The following is a 23815-nucleotide window of genomic DNA, read 5'->3' as shown; positions in this document are numbered from 1 at the left end:
GGCGATTAGAAAATAGTTTCATTTGATACATCAAAAACTATACTGCCTTTCTAAACTAACCACTTTAAATTACCTGTGATTATAGAACAAAAACGTTTGATTATGGCCGATATCATACCACTGTGCGCATAGTGCACTGTCTTCCGGTTGAAAACTATGTTTTTCATATGCTATCAGGAATCAAGGAACAAAACAAGGTGCCCTAATACACACACTTCAATTATTGTTCAGTACTACTTTACTTTCCATAAAGTGTGAATGAAACCACTTTGTTTACACCACGTTATCTTTCATGACATCATACACTAATGATAACAATTTTCACCAGTGATTCGTTACACCAAGTGCATTCGCTTAGTATAGAAAGTACCGCATATCGTGCTCGTCCGAATCGATTTGTAGATTCAACCAGTTATGGATTCAAGCGATGGATGCCTTGTGGACGGAAACAGAGAGTGAGTTGATAAAATTTGAGTATATTAGCGGAACACTGGTTTGTTCTACACTACAGGGCTGAAAAAATATGTTTTGCAGGAGTAACTCAGTGGTACAAACACAAATGTCTACGCAAACCGCTAGACTGGGACTTTCGGAGGTATACGACACAAGCCACGCACGCCGTGGAATGGCTATAATCCTGAGCCATGAGAATTTTGAGTCAATGAAAAAACGCGACGGAACCAGAAGAGATCGCGAGATAGCTGTTGCTGTGCTGACTCGCCTACAGTTTGATGTACGAGTGTACGATGATCTGAAATGTGAGGATCTATTCGCTGAGCTAGAAAAGCTCGCCGGTGAAGACCACTCGAATAGTGACTGCCTGTTGGTGATGGTTATGACGCATGGTGATGAGAACGTGCTGTACGCATATGACGATGCGTACAGAATCGACAGGTTATGGGACAATTTTCTGGGAAATCGGTGTCGCACGTTGCTCGGGAAGCCAAAGCTCTTCTTTGTGCAAGCCTGCCGTGGAAAGGAATTCGACAAAGGCGTGAAGCTGCTCCAGATGGATGCCGCCAACGATGACAACATGCCTCAAAGATATATCATCCCCACAACGGCTGATTTGCTGGTGATGTATTCAACCTACCAGGGTCATTCCTCGTGGCGAAATACTCTTGAGGGTTCCTGGTTCATTCAAGCGCTCTGTGCGGAGTTGGATATCAATGGAAGCTGCATGGAGTTACTACAGTTGTTGACCGCTGTATCACGACGGGTGGCATACGATTATCAATCGAATGTTCCTCAACACAGCATCATGCACGCGTCGAAACAGATGCCTTGTGTCGTTTCAATGCTCACGAAGCTGCTTTATTTTCCCAGGAAATAATAGTAATAATCGCATATATATGTAGGCTTTTTTGACGAGAACAACTTGTACTTTATTAAAATTGATGTTAAAAGGTTGTAACACAAGCATAAAGGTTGAATAAAAAACCTTCTGTTTCACGCTATCCAAACGCATCAACTATCTCGCTGGTTCTTCCCAAGAAAAAAATGACTGCTATATCCGATAACGCTCACTTTTTGGGAAAATACACCAATTTTGTTAACATTGACACTATGCACGGCATTTGCTTCTGAGCAGTATGAGCCGGGTTATTGGATTGAAATTCAAAGGCAACCCTACGGGAAACAGCGGTCAAAAGTTGCAACAATTCCATGCGATTGCCGTTCGCTCTCAGCTCCTCACAGAGAGACTCAATAAACCAGGAACCCTTGACGGGGTTGCGCCATGAGTAATGACCCTTGTAGGTGGAGTACATGACAAGTAAATCAGCCATCGAAGGAATCGCATACTGCAGGGACTTCGCTCGTCCCGGCACGATCGCTGGTTGAGGTAACTCTCGTGCGGTCGCTCCTGTTGCACTTGCACTTGGTCTTGTGGGTTGATGAAGCTGAACACCTGCATCTAATCCATCACCACGGCAGGCTTGTATGAAGAACAGCTTCGGTTTGCCCAACAGCGAGGAACATCGGTTGCCCACGAAATTCTCCCACAGCCGATCCACGTGAAAGGAAGCGTCTTTTGCGTGCAGCATGTCGTCATCACCATGAGTCATAATTGCCACTAGCAAACAGTCACGGTTCTTGTGATCCTCTTCTGATAGTTCGTCGAGTACATCTTTAATTTGCCTTTTTTCCAAATCCTTGTACACTCGCACTTCAAACTGCAGCTCGAGCAGAACGCGTCGTAAATTGGCACAATCTTCGTCGGTGCCTTTACGTTCTGGAAGGTGTAAAAACTTCTTATGGCTGAAAATCACCGCTACACCACGGCGCTCATGTCTCATATCGTAATGAGCGTCATCCACGAGCTGGACGCGTTGAACTTCCGGTTCAAAGAGTGTGTCGTTGTCGTTCGAGCCCTGTAACCTGGAGGAAAGGTCGGTCTAATATTAGCACATACATAACTCATTACAAATGCAGTTACATACATTACATGGCTGTTATCGTCTGGGATATCCATTTCTTAGATTTATCGGTAAGATGTTTCCGGTGAAAGCGTTCGATTGAAACTACCGGCTGGTTGCTTTGAGTTGTATAGCCATATCTGCATGACGAGGAGTTGTCGTTGCTTATCACAAATATGATACACTTGAGTGGAAGGCTGCAAAAGGAAACACATGTTTCAATAGTGTTCGTTATCTAGTTATAATAAGCAATCAACCTTACGTCATCAAAAGTTAGCAGTGTGGAAGATGATTCATGTACTGTAAACATCGTTTTTTAATCTCAATAACTTTATGATCTTTGTTAACAGGTTTTTGAATCAACACATGAACACATGTGGGATTGTAATTGTGTTACAATTAGAATTTTGCATTTTTTTGTTTCCCGAAAACAGTTAATAAAGACCAAAAAAGTTTTTAAATGTTCGTAAATGGTTTGCTTATTTCAAAAATCTTTCTCGATATTCGGCTGGCATTTAGTTATTAACATCCATATACTTTCAGCGGCGATCTGCCTGAGAAAATCCTCAATGGAACAGTGTAACGAAATTTAGTCGACAATAACGAGCTTTTGTGAGACAATAGTGAAATAACCTCAAACTCCGAAAAAAAACGCCCCATTAGCTTCGATATTGGATGCAGTAAATATTTCCGCAGCGAAAATGACTAGCTTATTTATATTTATTTGTATATGTATTTGTTTTTCCACATAAATTGTCATCCAATGTTTCCACAAACAGCCGACGGAGCTCTAGCCGTGCGAGCTTCGGGATTTGCCGCAAAAGCAATAAATAACCGTGAGCATAGTTATAGCAGCGATTGTATCAATAGTGTCCGGACTGGACATGAGCTGAGGTACAACAATTTGGAACCGTCGCTGGGATCGTCGTTCCCATCAAAAACGGCACGCCCGTTGAACGACGATTACTCTTTTGCTACGGTGAAGAGTAATTTGGCATTCCCAACTGATAAATCAAAGTAGGCGCTGTTGAACGCACTGACGTCCCCGGTGGGGCGATTAATTTTCGAAGGATAAACAGAGTGAGAGAGTGAGAGAGAGCGAGTGAGAGGTGAATGGGTCAATTGTCTTGAAATTTGGATAACGTCAACCCATCGAATCGATCGGCTTGTTGTACTGCGATAAGTCACAGTTTCGACCAAAAAAAGTGGATTTTGAATAGGTCTCTGAGGATCCTCACCAGGGAATGGAGATAATTTGCAAGAGTGGAAAAAAATACGCCTCACTCCAAATGTCATCACCAGGTAATTACACAAAACCCTTGAACACAGTGCGCGATGATAAATCAGGCTAAAGCCGACCGCTGCACACTCGCTGTCAATTAGCATCATTAGTTTTTTTTGCTCAAACTCTCCGAACAATAGCGACCCGGGTGGCAATCTATTTACAGCGAATCTTTCGCTGCGGCTAATGACATCTTCTGCCATGGTTACCTGGCCGTTGTTCGATGCGATTTGATGATTTCAAAGCATGCATTTATGACACGTTTGCATAGCCGGCATAGTTTATGGTGCGCTATCTGTTCTGGTGCAGTCAGCCCATAAACCTTGTGCGAGATAAAGCACAATCACAACCGTCGATGAGGTCGATGAAGTGATAAATCAACACCCAAAGCGATCCCTGCCCCACGAGTAAGCCTTTTTGGCGTTTCTGCGTCAACATTCTCGCGCAGTGGCATCGGCATCGGTGATGGAGAGAATATCGTTTGAAATGGCGAAACAAAAAGGCGGACAGAAAAACGGGTAGCGAATCGGGAAGCGGGGAAAAACCCCGCACACAAACATATTCATCACGTTCCCAGAAATCACCACATGATAAACATAAATCGTGCCACTGCCGATTCCCTCTTTGCCCGCGTTAATGCGTTTGCGATGTGGGAGATAATGTAAACTTTGAATTAGATTTCGGATGATGATTTCGGTCTGACTTCGGTACCGTCGGTGGCTTGCGGCTTGGGAACCCGTTGTGCCGGGCGGGGTGTGGGTGGGTGATGGAAGTAACCGAGCGAGGAGCGAGGAGGAGCGTCTAGGTCGCGTAGGTGAATTTCCATATTTGTTATTTCTTTCGAGCTTCAGCGTACCGTAGCCTACCGGATTACAGCGGTGGGGCAGTGTAAATAGCAACAAACCGGCTCGAAGGGTTGGCGAAACGAGGCCGTTGGAAAGGGGGGGGGGGGGAAAGGAAAAAGAACACCCCCACCCCCACTCGTGTTGCGATTTCCCCCACGGAGCAGCACTTCTCGAGTGCCTAGGGAGCAACATAAACACTCGTCTTTCAGCGTTGCAGCCTCCGGGAGTGTGCGTGGGAGTTACTTGCGCATGTACACACACAGCCACGTGCGTGGGAGTCGCGGAACGGTTAAAGCTCCTCCATCGTTTACTTTTACGTGTGCCCATCATCCGACGATGGGAAGCGCCGTAAATGAGGCACAATCATGAGGTGAATATGTGCTTTCACCTTCGCACATAAGTGTTCGCCCGCGGCATCGACGGCAATGAAGCTACAGGCGCGCAGTGGGTGGGTATGACACACACGCACACACACAATCGGTACCTTTGACACTTTCCGTCAGCAAACATTCGCCAACCTTCCTTGCGGGCGTTGGTCCTGTGGGTCCGCGGGTTGTGTGCTTTCTTCGTTTGATTCGCCTCTCGAGATGTTCTCCCGTTGCTGGTTCTTTTTTTATTTTTTCTTCACGCTACGATTTTTGCACCACCATTCCATTGCGGAAGAAGGCACCGGGAAAAACCACAACACCCATTCGGAAAGTGTGTAATGTGGCCTAAAGCCTATTTGAATGGTGACGGGGGTTTCCCTTTTTCCCGTACGTGCGCCCGCCGCGAATGTTCATATTTTATTTTGTTGTTTGTGTTCGCGGAACGGGATTGGAGGCAGGATTGCGATTTTCACGCAAACTGCCAGGTGCTTCTGTTCAAAACGTGCCCCAACGAAGCGATACAAGACGGCTTCCGAGTGGTGTGGTTGTAATGGGGTGAAGCAGAAAAGAACACAACGTACAACAAAGAAAAAACACAACGATAACGCCTTGCCTGAGTCAGTTAGCGGCATACAAAATCAATGGCGCCCATTGTAGGTAGTCGAAAATGTTCGCGTTACCAACCGCCCGAGGGAAAGGCGACACGTACATTTAGCTTTTGGAGCGCTAAATTGCAACACTCTTTGGTGGTTGATTGGAGTGCAGTGCTGTTTGCGTCGCAGTTGAACTGATTTTGGGTGTGGTGGGTGTCGTATTAAGATTGTTCCAAATACTACTCATTTGCACTCGAGCTGATGGCTCCTTTTCTTCGATATTTCGTAAATCGATCAGACAACGGTTTAACGATTTTATAGGTGACAAATGGAAGAACGACATCTTATTTAGAGCCGTATTCTTTTTTTTTTTTGGTGGCGCATCAAACGGTCACTCGGTCAAAGCCTGCTTAGTTAAGTTTTACTTGTCTTGACATTTGTTGTCGAAGTAGAATAGTGAGTCGTGCGTCATCAGAACTTATTCATTAAAAGAAGAGTACAATTGGAACTTTCAGGTCTAAAATAGTTTTAGTCTGTTGTACAATTTTCTGCCGTACAATAAAATTGTATTTCAAAATTTGTTGTACAAAAATAAAAAATAAAATCCTGTCAATATTGATAGTTTGTTGAAAATAATAATTAGTGAAGTTGAAAAAAACAAATCTGCCGCTCTATTATAATGACCATCAATGTTTGGGAACGTGTGTCTTTTTTACGAAAATTGAATGTTTTGTTGTGTCTTTTTCACGAAAAAAGTCTTGTATCACGTGTGTCTCACTACTTTCTGCCAGGGATTTCAATTTCTCGTGCTGTCCAAGAGACCAGAGACTAGTTTAAATGAATCATTTCAACTTCCAACTTTCGATTTTCAAGGCTCTTCGTTCACAAGGCTTCATATTGAGAGTCTTCAGACTGGTTTCAAATAACCCATTTACACTAAAAAGGATGTACTGCACTCTTGTGAGACCCATACTGGAGTATGCTAGTGTTGTCTGGTCTTCAATTCACCAACAACGTATTGCCAGGTTAGAGCTTACCCAAAACCGTTTGACAAACTGAACGTTTGACGTATTTACAACTGAATGGCTTGGGCTAGCAGGGTTAAGGCTAACTACCGAATGAGATGCTTACTTTTTGGTATTGAATCGCTTGAGCATAGAAAGTAAAAGGCCAAATGTATGTTTGTGTTTGAGTTATCAAACAGCCATTTTGGTTGCACCTTCTATATTAAGTAAAATCAATCTTTCGGCTCCAAGCAGATCACTGAGACTCAGACAGTTGCTATCGGTTGACTTCCGGTGTAGAGAGTACGGCACGTTTGACCTCATGATTCAAATGGCTAAGGACTTTAACGGAATGTGTCATCCGATCGACTTTAACCTCTCCATGTTCAGAGTCAAAATGCGTCTTCGTGCCCTTTATGGTTTATGAATTATGTGCCTCATTGATTGTGTTTGTTTACTTAGCGTCAGTATTGTAAAGCGTCATTATGTAAGGCGTATTTTGTTCAAACATTCTTGTAGGCCCCTTGAGCTGGAAGACTTAGTGCTCATAAATAAATAAATAACCAATTACGAGCTTCATAACAATCTCACATGAATATATGAAATAAAATTTGATTGAACAGAAATAAAAAAGCATCATCTTGATAAGCAGACTGATTTTGAAATATTGAATCTTATGTTAACCATTTTAAATGTACTCTATTCAAGCTTAATAAAGATATTTGTTTGATTTCATTTGTTTTTAAAAATATGTCAAGAAATGTATATTTAGCAAGGTAAAGATTATACATGTTTATGATATAATTATATTATACAGGTTTATGATATGCATGCGTTTTACAGCTTATTACAATAGAATTGTTTTCGCAGTACCGTTTAACAGAAGTAGAAAAAAAAAGTCAACAAAAGCAAAGTTAATATACTGGACAAAAAGTCGCATCAAATGTTTGTTCCTTAGCATTCCACGTGCTTTGTTGTTCGTTTTATTTTGATATGTATAAACAGACTACATCACCGTTCATGAAATGAGCAAGCATAAACATATATTCAAATAAATGTAGCAAATTATACAGAAGCGAACATTAAATGTATTATAATAAATTGCATACGACAGTAGCGACAATAGAGAAAATGTTCCAGCAAAAATCAATCGCCATAAAAATTGACACAAATGAAGATATTCACGTGCACGGCTCATGAATATATGCGCGCCGCTTTATTACATATGGCATTCAAATGATTCAATCGTCGTTGTTTGTGCCCACCTTCGGTTGAGGTGAGCCTCATTCTAGCTCATTTCCCAGCCATCTTTATGGTACGCATGGAATTTTTTGCGCATGCGACAACGATTTTTAATAACACAGAAATGATTATTCCCCCCGGTGGAAATTAATAATAATTCCCATTACACCCAGCCAGGCCCAATAAGCGCACGCACGTACACGCGACGCGGGTGGTGCTGAGATGAATAGGAAAATCAATTCTACCCACGAAAACCCATTTCGCATGAATTATGTTGCCGGCTGGTGTATGTGTGACGAGCAAACGCTGGCGTTTTCTTTTGATCGAGCGTTTGTCTTTGCGGCAGGTGCGGAATGAAGCCGGTTTCGGTGGGTGGTGAATAAATTTCCCTCCCGCAAAGCATGATTTATGAGCCATACGTTTTGATTCTATCTGCCATAGATTCATTCCGCTGCGATGGGCGACCCTATCGGGGCAAAAGGTTGACCAAACGACCGCCCCAAGACGCTCGCGCCAGTCAAGCACCGATTGTTTTAGTTCATTTTCTCGCCTCGCTTCCATTCCAGACGCTGAGGGGGCATTTTTTTGTTTTCATCCTCTGCCTGCTCACGCTTCTTCCCTCACACTATTCCAATTAGGTCGGACAGCTCGACCACCGGAGCCACGTTGTTCGATGTTCGAGGCATCTGGACAACGGGAAAAATGCTTCCCTTTCGGCATCGGCAGCAGGATGAAGTTATAAATCATGACCGTAATTGATTATTTCGACCCTCGAGCCCGATGGCCGGATGGCGCGAAAGATAAAGTTTTCCGCCCGCGCAAGCCTTAACAGCAACGGATTGTGGTTTTTCGCTAATCTCGAGCGTACGCCGAAAACCCCGACGACCCCATTATCATGTCGCCAGTTATCGTGCGATGAAGCGGAAAAAATGAGCCCACCCACTGCTCGCCGGAATGCCGTCGCGATGGGAAACACTCCCAGCAAAGCGAGGGTGGGCATCAACTTTCCCTCCAACGGCGCGTTTGTCGATTTCAAAACACATCCCTGTGCTTCCTTCCGGCGTTTTGCCACGGATGCTGCTGCTGTTGCTGCTTCACTTTAGCCTACCTTCCGGCGTTTTCCGATTAGATTTTATGAACCCGGTGGTGGCGTTCGCTGCCGGTTGCCATTTCCCGAGCTTTCCCGTGAATCGAGGGAACGCGGTTGGTGGAGTTTACAAAAGATTTTTCGGGAGTCACTCACTCGATGGGAAGGAGTGTATGCCAATGCCCTACTGACGACACCAGTCGACTCCATTTCATGCCAGCCCGGCCCGTCACGATGATCATCGCCATCATCATCATCATCATCGCCATTCTCCACGCGGTTGTCCCGATAACGAACGTAAGGAAGATGTTGGCGGGCTCGTCAACCTCTCCGGGCTTTCCCGGGGAGCAGTGTGAGAAGACACCGAGGATGGAAAGCCGGAAATTCCTAAACACATTGCGAGCGAAGCCAATGAAACGGGTGCCAGAGTGCGCTGGGTGTGTTTCGCCGTCGAATCGGTTCCGGACTGCCGTTTTATGGCTTGTTTATGTTCTTTCAGTCGGGTCAAGATCTTATCGGTTTCACCGGGGGTTTTGCACGAGGATTCAAATATCTCTTCTGCAGCATTAACCAGTGGTGGTGATTATGTCGCGTAAGCATCTCGGAAGCAGTGGGGGGTGAGCGAGTGTTTTGTCGGTCGCGTTTAAAGCTGGTGAAAACTTAAATGAGCTTAAAAATTGATGAGCTCGATGATGCCGGCAGGCAGTTTTGGGGGAGGCGTCGAATTTTGTCCGCTATCAGGGGCTTAAATTATGTTTCGGAAATGGCAGAAAGGAGTTACATTCCGTGCAGCGCCGTAGTGCTTCGAATTATGAGTGTTGCGAAACGTGATATGCTACTTGAAATTTGGAAGTTGTGTTTGGTGGTTTCAATTTTATCTAAAAACACCATCTTATTTGACAGACACTTCTGTTTCGGAAAATAATCCGCACCATGAAGAGAAACGTGTTCTTTCCTCTTTTCGCTTGCTCTGTTTAGTTTTAGAAACACAGCATCTATTTATTTGAACAATTGATGTTTTGTAACCCATATTTATTGATAAATCTGTATGTATTAACATGCCGTATGTCATGTACATAATGAGATTTCTTAAAAGAAGTATAAAAATTTGCGCAACGACATTCGTAATTATTTTTATCACATGACAATATAAGCAAAGACTACGACAAATCAATTTAACTACCTATACAAATTATTCAATTTCAACGAAAATACATCTCCATCTTTAGAGATAAGCTTTGTTTTGCCGAATTCCATTTATGTGTTAAATGCGATTGCTCTTTTGTTTCAATCATAAACCCTAGCACTTAAGCTTGTTAAAGAATCGTTCGTGAACGCTTTTTGCAATACTTTCACAATTATGAATATTCAGTTTATAGTAAAATTGCAGCTATTTTTATTAACTTTCCTTTTCTTCTTCCTGTACTTTGCAATTGCAAAAATAAAGTACAAAAAGTACATTTTCAGGCGTCTCATTAAGAACAATTTAATGGAGGGCTCTAAGCAAATTGGCGTGTTAATTTAGCCTAAAGTAATACAAAAACTCAAATCCAATTTGATTACAAAACTTAATACACTATTATTCAGCCACTGGCCATTTTGTGCGATTTGACTCATATTATTGACTTTGGGTATGCTTAGAATTATACGTAAATTTGACTGCTCTCTAACAAGCATCTGGTCAACTTTGAGTCACGCCCAAAAAAGCTTATAAAAATGCGCCAGATTTTTCGGTTAACGCACTCCGAACACATTGCATAAATCACAAAAGAAACCACGTGATGTTTTTGTTTCGGCTATTTACAAACAACTGCATTCGTTTGTGCCAAAAAAACAATAACAAATTAGCATCAAAACAACCGTCAGCCATCTGAATCTGATGTCAGTGAGATATCCTTGTAACAGCCACGTGTGTGTGTGGGTACGTTTGCTGATGCTCCGGTTCGTCTTAATCATCCTAATCGATGGAAAACGGTCCCATCTCGCCGGTTCCCTAGCGCACCCGTTTATCGCTGGCACTCGTCTCGTCCGGCGAAGATGCCGGACCAGAAAATGGTCGCTTATTGCTTCTGTCAGCCGTTTCCGACCGGCCGGGGCACATGTGTGTAGTCGGATATAAATTAGATTGGGGGATTCCTTTGTCATAAAACGTTTTCCAATAATCCCGAGGATGACATAAAAAGGTACGAAGTGAAATATGCCGGGCTGACCAAGGACCAGGGCTTTCTGGGGGGGGGGAGGATTTTCCGGGCCCCAGGGCGCAACACCAGAACCCCCGGAACGTCCGCTGGGTCCCTCGGGAGCGAACCGGACCGAGGGATGTGACTGGGCTTGGGTTATGGGGCTTTTACCATGAATCATCGCAACCCCGTGAGGTATTCAAATGGAATTGGTTCCTTTGCCGGCCAAACACACGCGGCCAAAACACACATTTATCAAACCCCCCCGAGGAACGCCGAGGAAAACATAACGAAGCGGCAGCTTACCGCAAAACGGACACATAAACCATCACATCTGGTGTCTCCGGAAGCGTCTCCAGGTGCGCTTGGGTCGTCGTCGTCGTCGTCGTGAAGTGGAAACTCACGACACGTGGGAAGCCACGGATCCGCAGTGACCTTTGGGGAAAGGGGCCAAAAGATGAAATTATTAACTGCGGCTCATGTGCAAAAAGACCCGCCTCCCCTTAAAAGGTGACCGAACCGAAGTTGATTAGAGCGAGCGCTTGAAGATGGCTCGAATGGCTCGAATGACCATGTGGAAAGGAACGCACAGCCACGCTTAATCGGTGAATAATGAGACATAATCCTGGCGACAATTTGACAGCACGAGGTTGCGGACGAGTCGGTCAGTTTGGCGAGCGAAGCTGAACATGATGAGGGGATGATCGTGAGCCACGAAAAGGGAGCCACGTCATCGTGCCGGTTTTGAGAGAAAACCCTACAAGGCGCGGTAAGTAATCACGCCGGCGAGTACGCAAATATGGCTCGAGACGCAGCTCGCAAGCCTCGAGATTATTGTGGGATTTTAGGAATCTCCCTCCGTGCTGGTACTCCATCATCATGCCATCTCGACTTGGTCAGGACGGGCTTAAGATTTTATCGGCGAGCATGAAGATACATAAAAGATGTTAATAAAAATCAGCAGAAAGCATTCTAATGGTGCGATGCCGTTTCGCTACTTTCGAGTGCGGAATGAAGTGCCCAAGAGAAAGAGAGAGAGCGAGAGAGAGAGAAAGCCAACAGAAAACGCGAAGAAACGCGCCTCTTGATGCTTCTCGTGTCCCATTCCTGGAATGCTTTCGCGTGGCCACCATCGCCGGGACGAATGCGGTCAAGTGCTCTGCGGACATTCCTCTGATGCCGGAAAAAGCATTCCCGGGAGCTGGCCCCATCTAGCGGCATAGCATTGTTTTTCTTTCGCGGCCATCGCGCGCCCATCGTTTGCACTCGAGATTATCATAAAGCAATATTCGCGGGATATTGTTTTCGCTCCCTTTTGCTTTGCTCGATGCTGATGATGATGATTTTTTCGCATTCATTTTGCTCGAGTGCAGTTTTGATTACACCGAATCCAGCCACCAACCGGGGTGGTCTTTGAAGTGCCGCTGGATGCTGAGCAAAGAGAGAGAGAGAGAGAGAGAGAGAGTCGGTAGATAAGAAACTCGTGCCACATTATTAAATGTCAAACGTAAGACGTTATGATTACACTTTGACGTCAGCGCTGGGAGAAATCTAATGTTAATCTTCGCGGTTGCCTGCGTACAGGAAATGGACGTCGCCAAATGTGTGTGTGTGTGTGTGTGTGTGTGCGGTTTTGCTACCGGAAGTAAACCCAATGGGAAGCCGTAAAGGACGTATCGCACAAAGTGACAAATTCAGCCACCACAAGCGGCTTTATTCCCACGGTCTTCCGGGTCTCTGGAGGCTGACAACCGGGCCGGGCAATAATCAATCAAAGTTTGTTCTATTTCAATAATTTCCCTCCAGCAACGCTAATAACGCAGCGAACCCGCCGGACACGGTCGGCTAATTTGCGTTCGGGGCAGGAGAGAGAGAGAGAGAGAAAAAAACGTGAACACAAGAAAAGGGCGCACTTTCGAGGAAGGATCAGCTGCAAGCTGCACGACAAATTACGCCCCAACGGTGATGGACAGAAGGATTGGAAAATTAATAACCCTTGAATATTAAATTCTACTTCGCTGACCATCACCCCAAGCCGGTCTTTCATTGGAGATCGGAGGGTGGGATTTTTTTTGTTGTGTACCTTTCTCCCATTTGCCCACTCGCCTTTTGCTCATCACGGCTTTTGTCGGCAAAGTAAAAGGGATTATGGGCCGAAGCGAAAGGGAAGCTAACGGATGGTTCCTTACGCATTGTGTTAGTTTGTGTTGTGTTAAATTAACCCAAGGGTGGGACCTTTTTTTTCTTGTTTTGGGTGAATTAAGGCTTTTTAGGTATCATGTTGGTATCATCCAATAGAGAGAAAAAATAAACCGTATTTATGTCGGCTTTCCAGCATTTGCTCTTGTTTCCATCATGTACATGCGAAGGATGCGATTTATTGAATAAGTTTTTTGGTTTCGAAAAAGCCATCAAATGCTTCAACGGTTTTGAAGGCCTTCCCGAAACCAAAAAAAAAAGGATAGCTGCAAATATTGTGAACGATCATATTCGTTTCATTTCATGAAATAGGTACCTAATAATGCTACTCAGGCTCCTGGAAGGCTCCTCTGTTGTAAGGCCATTTTCATGAGAAACAGCAACGAGCAACGAATTCCAACCACTCGCGCACCGACACGGTACACCAAAGTGTAACTTAGTGCAGCGGCTTGTGCCGAAATTGAACGACTTTTAAAGTTTGCAAAACACGACGAAAAGCTATTAAACTTTGCTTTTCATCAGGCGATTTTTGCCAGGTTCGTGCGTCGTACCGTGTTAAAGGTGCAAACAAACCGAAAACAAGCACACCAGAAAGAAAAAAGGAAACCCCCTGAATGTATACGAAACATCGTTTACGAAGCAATCACGTCGTGCATAAATGATGAATTCTCCAAAGATATCCCACCTCGCATACGGCCGTGCGCCGCCATCTCCGGCAAATATCCGTTCGCGCGGCAGTAGACTGGCACGGCAGCACGGTTAATAAAATAAAACACAGGAAGTTACTTACTTGCATCCTTCTTTCCGGTGCTGGAGCCGAAGAAGGGCCCAACGTACCACTGGCTCTCCGGGAGCGCCCTGTGTGAAGTTTGCGCCACTGCTTTCGTGAAGTGCTTCTTGAAAATAATTGCCAACGTTCCGGGAAGAAAAGAAGAAGAAAAAAAAGGTTATGACAAAGTAATTACTTCGCATAATCATATTAACAACGGGCCACACCAAACACCCAGACACCCACACATGTGCTGCTGCTGCTAAAAGGCACTCGAGTTGTGTCCTGCCCTCAATGGGAGCCTGTCGTGAGCCTATTTCCTGCTTTAAAATCATCTTCCAAGACAGCAAGCTGGTACCCGAAGGTGGCCACTTTGGCTCTCAATGCATGTTGGAGTTCAAACAAAAAAAAAGTGTGAGAGGACATCAGAAGAAAAAAAAATGGAAACTAAGCACACAAAAGATGCATAAATATTTATGTTCGAAATCGAAGTGTGCAAATAAAACCGTACTCATTCGCTTGGCTGGTGCGAGGTGCGACTTTTGCGAGGCATAGTTCGGTTGTTTCTTTTTTTTCTTGGCCCGAGGTTCCCGAACCAGCACTCGATCGTCCTCATCGAAACTTTTGCGCACCACTGCGCAAATGTGAAGAGCAACATAATAAAATCAAAATCGCCTCTCTTCCCAACCCGTAACCCGGTTCCCGCTCTGGTCGGGTTGCAATCTCATTTACTTTCGGTTTCGCCCCCCGCCATCGAAATGAGCAACCGAACCGAACCGGGAAGGCCTCGGCAAAACCCAGGGCAGCAGCATATGAGCATCCTGCGAGAAGCTCGGAGTGCAGTGCAGTAACACAAACCGCAAAACTTATCGCCAACTTCGTTAGACGATCGTAATACTTTGATAAAATTTAATGCATTGCTAATGATTTCGGCAGCAGCAGCACCAACGGCAACGGCATCACCCTGGAATGATTCCACCACGATGCGAACCGACGTCGAATGACGAAGTTATTGCCGTCGCACAGTGTGCCATGTGTCGTCATTGGGGTGGACAAAATGGGACACAGCACAGGACCTTCTGGGTTGGGGCCGTTTAGCTCAAATCCGACCTGAGTGAAAAAGGGTACGAACGACCAGGCGTCTCCATCAACAAGACCACTCATAGTGCACCGTGACTTGTGATGTCAACGAGTATATTTATGCATGCAGTTCTTGGGGGGGTTAGTCCCATCCTGCTGCTGCTCGTGCATACGGTGAAGTTAGCAATTCAATCTCTTCGATTCGCTACCTTTTCGTGGTTGGCTTTTTGTTCGACAGTGGGACAAGCGTCGTGGGAAGAAGTCACATTCTCACACACTGGAGGATGAACACAATCGCACCGAAACAGCGTTAGCTGCTGAGGATCCGTGAGAGGTGCTAGAAAGCAGCAGGCATCCTTGTGTCTTTTGTGTGCCCTTCAAGGTTTGGGAAAGATTTGTATAGATGAAAATTCGGCAAAACCGGCACCATGGTCTGGCCAGGTGAACGGGTGCGAGCGAAATGAGTATTTACAAATCTCATCGCGTGATGGAAGGCTGGTGGGCGAAATGGTTGAGCTTGTGGAGTAACTTTTCGCGGAAAGCAGCGATGATGTGAGCGCCATGAGTTTGCTAGCGATTTGGCGAAATCTCGTGGCGAAGATAAACGAAACGGGCTACCAACGGCTTTTAGGTAGCGTTGGTATAATTAATGAGTGATACGTTCCACATTCTACTTTATGTGGCGTTGGAAGTAGGTTTTTTGTCGGTTAGCTAAGTCAATTGCGAGATGTTTCGAATTGAATTTAATTTTCAATGCAAACATGAAGGCAAATATGAAGTTTTTTTTAATGCTGTAAAGGCCTCCTGTCAGAAACAGATGATTCATTATTTTTTTATTTAACCCCAACTGCTTATACAGAGTAAAAGTTGAATCAATGGATGGGCCTTAATTGTCTACAGACACTTGAACAGTATATTTAAATTTAATTGAGATTCGTATAAGATTTCATTTAATGTGCTTTGACATTCCTTGACAAGAGACATGTTATTGTTATGTAATAATATTGCAAGTTGTTTTGATGTTCTATAGTATCTTATGAATAACAACAAACAAACGTTATTTGATTCAGTTTCATCTTGAGACGATACATACTCTCGTATACGTATAGAAAAAGCCTTTTTTGATTCTCGTTACGGAGTTATGCCTTTAATACTATCTCTTATCTCCAGGTGTGTAACAGGCAAAAATTTATTTTTTTATCTACTTTTTGTCTCTGCCATATTTTTAATTTTATTTACGCAGTAGCAATTAGCCTGAAACTGCGGGCCATATGAAACAAATCTTTTAACATGTGAGGCAGAATGAATGATACAGCACAACTACAAATGAACACTTTGACTGGTTTTTATTTCAACAAAATGTGGTTTTTATTTCTGCTTCGAAATTATCTAGTCATACCAAGCGTACAACCAGCAATTAAAATTGATAGAGAAAATAATCTGATATCGTTATAATTGGTTTTTGTGTTCTTCATAAGGCGTACACAAATTTTCTCTCGGGCCGTATCAAATCAGCTAGCGGGCCGGATTTGGCCTGCGGGCCGGACATTGCCGACCCCTGGTATAACATTCGCTCAATAATGAGGCAACAGTTTTTCAAATTTATGCTTTTGTTAATTTGTTGCATACCTAATGTAAACATAACTGTTTAGAAATTTAATGAACAGATAGTTTTCATAATTGATTGGTGTTTGCAAAATCATGCCATATCATGTAATGTTTTAGTGATCTATAACGACAACAATGCTTAAACATGTTTATGAAATAGACTTCAAACGAAGTGCGGAGCAACATATGTACGAGTTTCCACACCACTTAAACTGCTATAAACCTTTCGTTTAAAATGTATGTATTTCGCTCGAAATTTACCCTTTAAGCGTATTTAGGTACCGTGCCATGTGTATTGAATTCTCGTTAAAATTTGTAGTTTAATGGGCCTCGGACCGATACTAAACGATAAAAATAAAATATGGTAGTTATTGCCTATCGTTAGTCTAATGACATTGTAATGTATCTCTTCGTACGATACCCGGTGTATGTTCGTTTTAAAAACGGTTTCATTTGTCCCAGAAGCATTCCATTGTAAAGCCTATTAAAATGTGTGCATTCACGTTAATGAAACGAAAAGCTCATTCGTACTGTGTGTGTGTGTGTGTGTGTGTGTTTCCATTCACAGGAAAGAAATGCTAATTGAACGTATTTCGCTTTGATTTGGCAGTAGCACGAGCTTCACATACCCTTTTAAAGAGCATAATCCAAAAAAACACACACACACACCCAGCGCATTAGCACCGGCTCAGCTGCCCAGGGGAATTTATGGCTGAGCATACCCAATTTATCTATCTACCCTGTGACTTTAAGGGGTCCAAGCGTTGTTCTTTATAAAAAAAATTAAGCTCATTACGAGCTAAGGCATAATTAGACCGTACCATTTTAGAAGCGCTTCGATTTGGATACCGAGCGGGTGGCAAAACTTTCGCCGGCATAAAGTTTCCACCGGGAAAACCCACAGCGGCTCCTCAGAGGGATACCAGGAGACCTTCACCGTACGACGGCTCGAAAGAGAGCCACTAAAATAAGCGCCCGCTCGAAACAGTGGCAAGGAGCAACGGCACCAAGCGACCGGCTTCGGCGACGACCGCACAAAGGAAGCAACGAAACCGAGCCAGGAAATAAATTTATTGGCTGTTAAGATCTTTGCTCTGCGATATCCGATACTTGCTGCTTCGGTGCTCGGTGGGGTTTGAACTTTACCGTCACTTCCCTGTCGGCGTTCGCGTAGGTCAGTTGCGGCTCCCGGTGGCCGGAGTTTGGCGCTGGCAGCACTGTCTGGAGTTTAGTATTTCCCACAGGTTGCTGGAGCGGTGAGTTCGTGCGACACACGAAAGAAGCAGGAAATATAAAAGCTTTTGCATGAGAGCAAGCAAAACAAAAAAAACGAGCCAGTAAAAACACGAAAACGGGAAGCAAAAAGTGAAACGAATGCCATTATGTCAAATAATGCCGCTGTAAATGAGAGCCGAGGCCCGTTTGATCTCTGCAAGACAATGAAACGCGGGTGTGTAAATAAGCATTTTAACGAGTGCTGCCAGCATTCAATTGCACCGTTCATTGCGAGCGCTTAGCTTGAGCTGCTCTCGTTCGATAGTCATTATTCAAATGCACTATTTTTGGGAAAAACGCACAACAGAATGTACTTTTCGCGTTGAAATGCACACCAGAGTGGAGATTTTGGACACACTGGTTTGGTGGAAGGGATTTTCAAAGCATTTCACTATCACCTGCCATGAAAGAGGACTGTTTCAATAGTGGCAATAGTCGAAAAGAGACCAACTTGAAATTATTCTCCTTCACTATTTGTTCTTTTTATTATTATTTTATTATTTGATCCTTACTTTAATAAGATCCTTTTGCGTACGGCTTGAATGACGCTTCGACTAATCCAATAAATTATTTTTACCACGCACAAAATACATATCAAATGGATAGTGAGGAGTATTTAAAGTTATTTTTCTTGCGTCTTTTTGCGATCGTGTATCCTTTTCGTATCCTGATTAGGAATATTTCGAATGCTTGGGCTAGTCATGGTAAGAAATTTTTGTTTCCATATCTAAAGAAGCATGCCGAATCGCTGGTAGGTATCTTTTACCTTGAGTGTAAAGCGTTTTTTTAGGAAATTCCACGATTCAAGCATTTTTTGCTCATATGTCATAGCCACGGTTGCATCGGCTGTAATTCTTCCCGTTCTACATTTGTGATGAATTTTTGGCTTTTTTTACGTTCATTTGCATTTCAGTTTGGTCATATGTTTGATATGTGGGAATAATAGCTGTTTGCCAAATGTTAAAAAATTGCATTTTAAATTCAAGTGTTTTTGCTGTCACTCAAAAATGGGTGACATGGCGTTATATAGAATTTACCGTCACCCACCTTTTGAGTGACGCGGTACTCAAGGTGTTAATGAACTATAATTACCAACCAAAAATTCAGATTATGTGTTTTTAACAGAGAAATTCTTTTTACTTGCCATTACGATTATTTCGCCAATTATTTACTGTTTCATTGCTGCCCTTAGGTCAACACACGCCTGGCCTAGAGCGATAGCATCATAATTAACTAAACCTAATAACCAGTGAGTGTTGTGCATTCACAGCCAAAAAACGAGTGCCGCAAACAGCCACATTGCGTAGATTAGAGGAACTATTAAGTGATAACAATTACCCCGGAGCGTAACTGTAAGGGCGTTCGTTCGTTGACGCCTCCAACTCCCACACACCCGCAAGAAAAGACGCCCTCCCCCACTGAGGCCACCCATTTCCATTGTTTAGGAGAGAGTGTACGCATTTATTTGATAAGCGAAATCGCAAGGCACACAAAAAGATGGCCATCCAAGCGCCCCGTTCTAGCACACGCTGCGCCAATGCCAATGCCGATCACGTTCACCGATTATGGGAATGTCCGCAGCCTCGGAGACCCTTTTGCCGTGAAACAAAACACACCCCGGCTCTTATCGACCACCCCCACGCTCCCGGAGGAGTGCGTACGCTGGATCAGCAACCCTGTCAGGTGGAACATTAAAACGGGAGCCGTTTGCCGTTTGTCCACCGGAAGTGCATGACGTCGCGAAAAAAGAAGTCCTTCGCCGTAGGTGGAAATCCGTCGAAAACCCCCCCGTCGGGACCGCTGTCACCGAGTGTCGTATTTATTTCGCACGTGAAAGCAAACTGACCGGCAGCGTTTGAGAGAAATTGTTATGGCCACCATTACAGTTTGGGTGGAGGGAAAGGCGCAGATGGCCAAGGAGTTTCGATCGCGTCCTGTCCGATCGACGTGTTGCGGGCGCAAATCGGTGACGAAATCAGTGTCAGCGAAAAAAAAAGGGACTCACCGATACGTTGGCCTTTTTTTTTATTTCGCTTTTTGCCTCCCTCCCCTAAAAAAGGGGTAATTACACGGCGGGAGTGAAATGATAATGGTGGTGGCCCTATTAAGCCGACCAATTGTTATGTGCTCCGAGGAGTTGGAACGGAATTGAGCGGCGTAACGTGATTGCGGAATAACCACGCACGATTTGAACGCAATTGGGTGTTGCGTAATGATAGCATAAGTTACCGGAGAGGCGATTGATCCCGCTTGTGAGTTGTGATTTATCGTCCGGATACGATGAGGGAATGGTTAATTTTGTGCCAAAGAGAGAGAGAGAGAAAGAGTACCAAAAATCGACACATTTGATTCTCTCGTCCTGTCTCTGATCGGCATGCTGTTCGTAAGCTTTTTCTTCTTTTTTACTAACCCGCTCACAATTAAGCACGTTGTAATGACATGCCCTACCTTGCTATGTATGTGTTCGCAAAGCTTTCTCTTTATTATCGGAATAAAATATTTGAACCGTAATTTCACTTTCTGGCAGCTGCTGCTTTTATTCTCAATTTGGTAGCTCGAAAAAAAATTGTGTTCTTTTTTTTTGGTCCACTCGTCCTCCGGATCGGGCCAACGACCTCCGTGCCGTTTCTCCCTCACTGACTTAGGCCCAAGCCTCATGGGCTTACCAGTTCTAGCGCCATCTATTGACCGGTTTCCTTATTAACACTATCGACGAACCAGACAACTTATCATCTAATGCCTCCTTTCGACCGTGGCAACCACGGTGCTTAGCCAAGGCTTTCATGACTTTTTAATTACTCGTAGTAGGCTGGATAGTCAGTCCTGCGTACGGTAGGGGTCCCCAGACGAGATTCGATCCCGATACTATCGTGTGTTTGTGCCGCACGCTAATGCTTCGGCTATCGAGCTCCCCCGAAGCTAATCAGGATAGTTTTATTTTGTTTGTAAGCTTATCGGGATAATTATATTTTCCTCGTGAGAAAGGTTGTTTTTTTTTTTGTCACGCAAACCTCGCAGGATCACATCACAAAACCTAAATCGCAACACAATCGAACGCGATAACAAAGTGACCGATTCCAACCATCCGGGTTTTTGGCTCCCGAACGAGAGGCAAAAACATTCGGCAAAATGCAACCTGAACCAAACCCCGGGGTCCGTCGCACGAATGCGTAACAAAAGTGGCATTAGCCGGGATCATTTTCCAGCTCGCTCAAATTGGATGCGGCCACAAAACTGTCCCACAAAACCGACCGAAAAGCTCGGCGGCCCCTTCGGGCTTTGAAATGGGTTCAACACGCTGCGCCCGCTAACAATGCGTCCGGACCGCAAATCCGGTTCCGGCAACTGTGCGCGCCCGGAAAGCGAGGCGGGTGGCTGAGAAAATAATCTTCGAAAATTGACAACCAGCGCGCCGGCGTCTTTGAAACTCCCAGGAACCGATCCGACCAGCGCCGGTTGGTGCTGTTTCTGTGTGCCGCGTTTGCCGACTCCGCGAGCACCATAAATCTGCGAATGTTTCTGATTTATTTGTGCCCCAGCATCATAATATTCAAATGTTTGTAACCCACTGGAAGCCCCACCGTACGGACCGAGCGCCTTTTTTTCTCTTCTTCTTCTTTTCAATCGGTGCTGGCGTTTTTAGCAACGCGTTGCGGTTGGTTTGCTACGGCCTCGAGCCGAACGTCCCTCGGGTAGGGCGATGGGTTTTTGGGGAGTTGTGCCATACAGTGAACTTCTTCGTTTGATCTGTCGTTGCTCGATGCCCCGGCTCTATTATGGCTTTGATGGGGGAAAAATTTGATTGAAAACTTTGAAGATATTCGCTGGAAACTATTGCTGAGAGAGCTTTTTAATGGTAACATTTTAGCGTGTTATTCGTTTTCCTTTTTCCCTATGCTTCTGTCGCATTCTTATGGCGGATTATTGCAGCTTTTGTGTAGTATAAATGTAATATTACAACATATTACATAGCTCTCATTCACAGTGACGCATATTTTTATTGTGCATTTTAGTCTGAATGTTCAGAAACTTTAAAAAGAAAAAAGCTTTAAATAAGCTCTACCCATCACTCGGCTAAAAGCTTTGCATTAGTTAGTTTTGGTTCCTTATTTTGTACTGGTTTACTAAAAGAATAAAGAGAATTGCTTGAAACCAGAAGAAAGTGTTGCTGCATTACGGGTTGCATCCCGTCATCCATCATGTAAAGCATCACCGATGACGAGTGCATGGCGCTTTGAGTATAAATGATTGTCACTAAAATCGTCGATTAGACCTGCTGAAATTTACATTTTCCCACCGCTGGTTTTTTTTCTTAGCTTACATTAGAGATAAAATGACTTAAAAAAAAAACAATTCCCCCTGCCACACGGTAATTAGAAGCAATTGAACGATCAAACATATCCACTTCAACGTTATTGGCATTTGACGAGCCATTAAGCGTTGCTTTGGAAATTCAATACCTTGTCAATTGGTTCCGGAAAATGTCCTACGTGGTTGGTACAAGCGAGGAAAAAAAGAAAACCTGGATGTGGGGACTGACCAAACCGACAAATCGTTCTCAAGAACTAGCCACTTGAGCCGTGAGTGTCAGCGCTATTAATACTTCAAATCCACATTCGCATCGAGTGGCACGTGAAGTGACATTGCGATTTTTCTTCACCAACGCCGAGAAAATCCATGAGTGAGTCTGACCTTCCGGGGGGAGTTTTGAAACCTGCTCGTCCCTGTCGATGAAACGTCGGCTCATTAGATGGATAAACGGTTGAATATTTCAACAGCAGTAGCCGGGGAACGTACACTCGTACCTTGACGATAGGAACTCCACGAAAGGACTACAAAAAGATAGACCAAAAATGGAGCAACACGATGAGATACGAGAGCGTTTGCCTTCTCAAAAGCTGTTTCTGCGAACACCGCTGTAGCGTGATTGCTCTATCCGCTTATTGTCCCCTATTGTGCCTGCCCTTGTTAGTTCCCGCACACAGCACAATTGCCACAGATTGTCGATACAATGTCGAGGCAACAATCGTTGAGGGCAAATGCGTATGGTTCGATCTGCCGGCTTTGCTTTGCGCAAATTTGCATATTTTAAGGCCAACTCGAACGCATCGCGCTGCTAGTGATATAATTAAAAGCAGATCAACTGATGATGGAGATGACTTCTTCGTGCGTTCGTGATTTTCCGGGGCTGGAAGAAAAGCGTACAGCGGGCAGGAATCTCTACCATTAATTTTCGGCGACCGGCTGCAATCTTTGAGGCCAGCATACAAATGCCTATTTATATTCGAGCACCGGAAATGCGCGCACGGTAGCGCCGCTAAATTGTTGCACCAATGCACAAACCGCACAAGCTGCACGAGCTCTGAACGACCGAACATTCGAACGGCGAAACCGAATTTTAAGGCCCCGTCCGTTTGCCGACCCAACGGGATGCACTCGCGGGCGCATTATTCCCGGTTTGCGAACTGCAACGAAACTAATTAATTCATGATAAAATGCAAGATTGCACTTCCCGTCGAAGCCTCCTGGCGTCGATCCAGTGTGTGTGGGTGGGTGTGTGGGTGTGCTGGGAATTATATCGAAAGTACGATCCCGACGGTCATTGGCGAAGTTGGCGAGATACGCGATACACTGTTACGGTTGGATGACCCGCCGCGTGTTTAGGGAGGGCCGAAAATGTGTGTAATCATTTCACAGTGGCAACGGGGAAAATAAAACGATACTGAAGCTAATTTCGTGCAATCAATTTGTGACACGATGGGCAACGAACAACGGTTACATAATGGGTTAAGGTAAAAAATAGTGACCAACAACACGAACCAACGCGCTAATAAATTTACAAGGGCTCATTTTTTTATGACCTTAA

The 23815-nt window shown here is 44.3% G+C and overlaps 2 protein-coding genes across 2 annotated transcripts; one reads left to right on the top strand and one right to left on the bottom strand.

The window, feature by feature from the left end:
- The first annotated feature begins 392 nt into the window (after positions 1-392).
- On the top strand, positions 393-1414 carry LOC128726113 (caspase-like). Its single transcript, XM_053819902.1, has 2 exons — positions 393-455; positions 535-1414. The coding sequence occupies exons 1-2, from the start codon at positions 415-417 to the stop codon at positions 1331-1333; spliced, it is 840 nt and encodes a 279-aa protein (XP_053675877.1). The 5' UTR covers positions 393-414; the 3' UTR covers positions 1334-1414.
- LOC128726111 (caspase-like) lies at positions 1361-2513 on the bottom strand. The gene is made up of 2 exons (XM_053819899.1): positions 2442-2513; positions 1361-2379 (listed from the first exon to the last, which is right to left on the bottom strand). The coding sequence occupies exons 1-2, from the start codon at positions 2471-2473 to the stop codon at positions 1524-1526; spliced, it is 888 nt and encodes a 295-aa protein (XP_053675874.1). The 5' UTR covers positions 2474-2513; the 3' UTR covers positions 1361-1523.
- Between the last annotated feature and the right edge of the window lie 21302 nt (positions 2514-23815).

The sequence above is a fragment of the Anopheles nili genome, chromosome 3 (assembly GCF_943737925.1).
Source record: "Anopheles nili chromosome 3, idAnoNiliSN_F5_01, whole genome shotgun sequence".
Lineage (NCBI taxonomy): Eukaryota > Metazoa > Arthropoda > Insecta > Diptera > Culicidae > Anopheles > Anopheles nili.
This window is presented reverse-complemented; position numbering and strand designations above follow the sequence as displayed.

What these genes read in the sequence shown, in the direction of transcription:
- LOC128726113 (XM_053819902.1), top strand. Translation starts at nt 415, where the DNA reads ATGGATTCAAGCGATGGATGCCTTGTGGACGGAAACAGAGA. An exon ending in CTTGTGGACGGAAACAGAGA is followed by an intron (nt 456 to 534) that starts GTGAGTTGATAA and finishes TATGTTTTGCAG; the next exon opens with GAGTAACTCAGTGGTACAAA.
- LOC128726111 (XM_053819899.1), bottom strand. Translation starts at nt 2,473, where the DNA reads ATGGATATCCCAGACGATAACAGCCATGTAAT. An exon ending in GACGATAACAGCCATGTAAT is followed by an intron (nt 2,380 to 2,441) that starts GTATGTAACTGC and finishes CCTTTCCTCCAG; the next exon opens with GTTACAGGGCTCGAACGACA.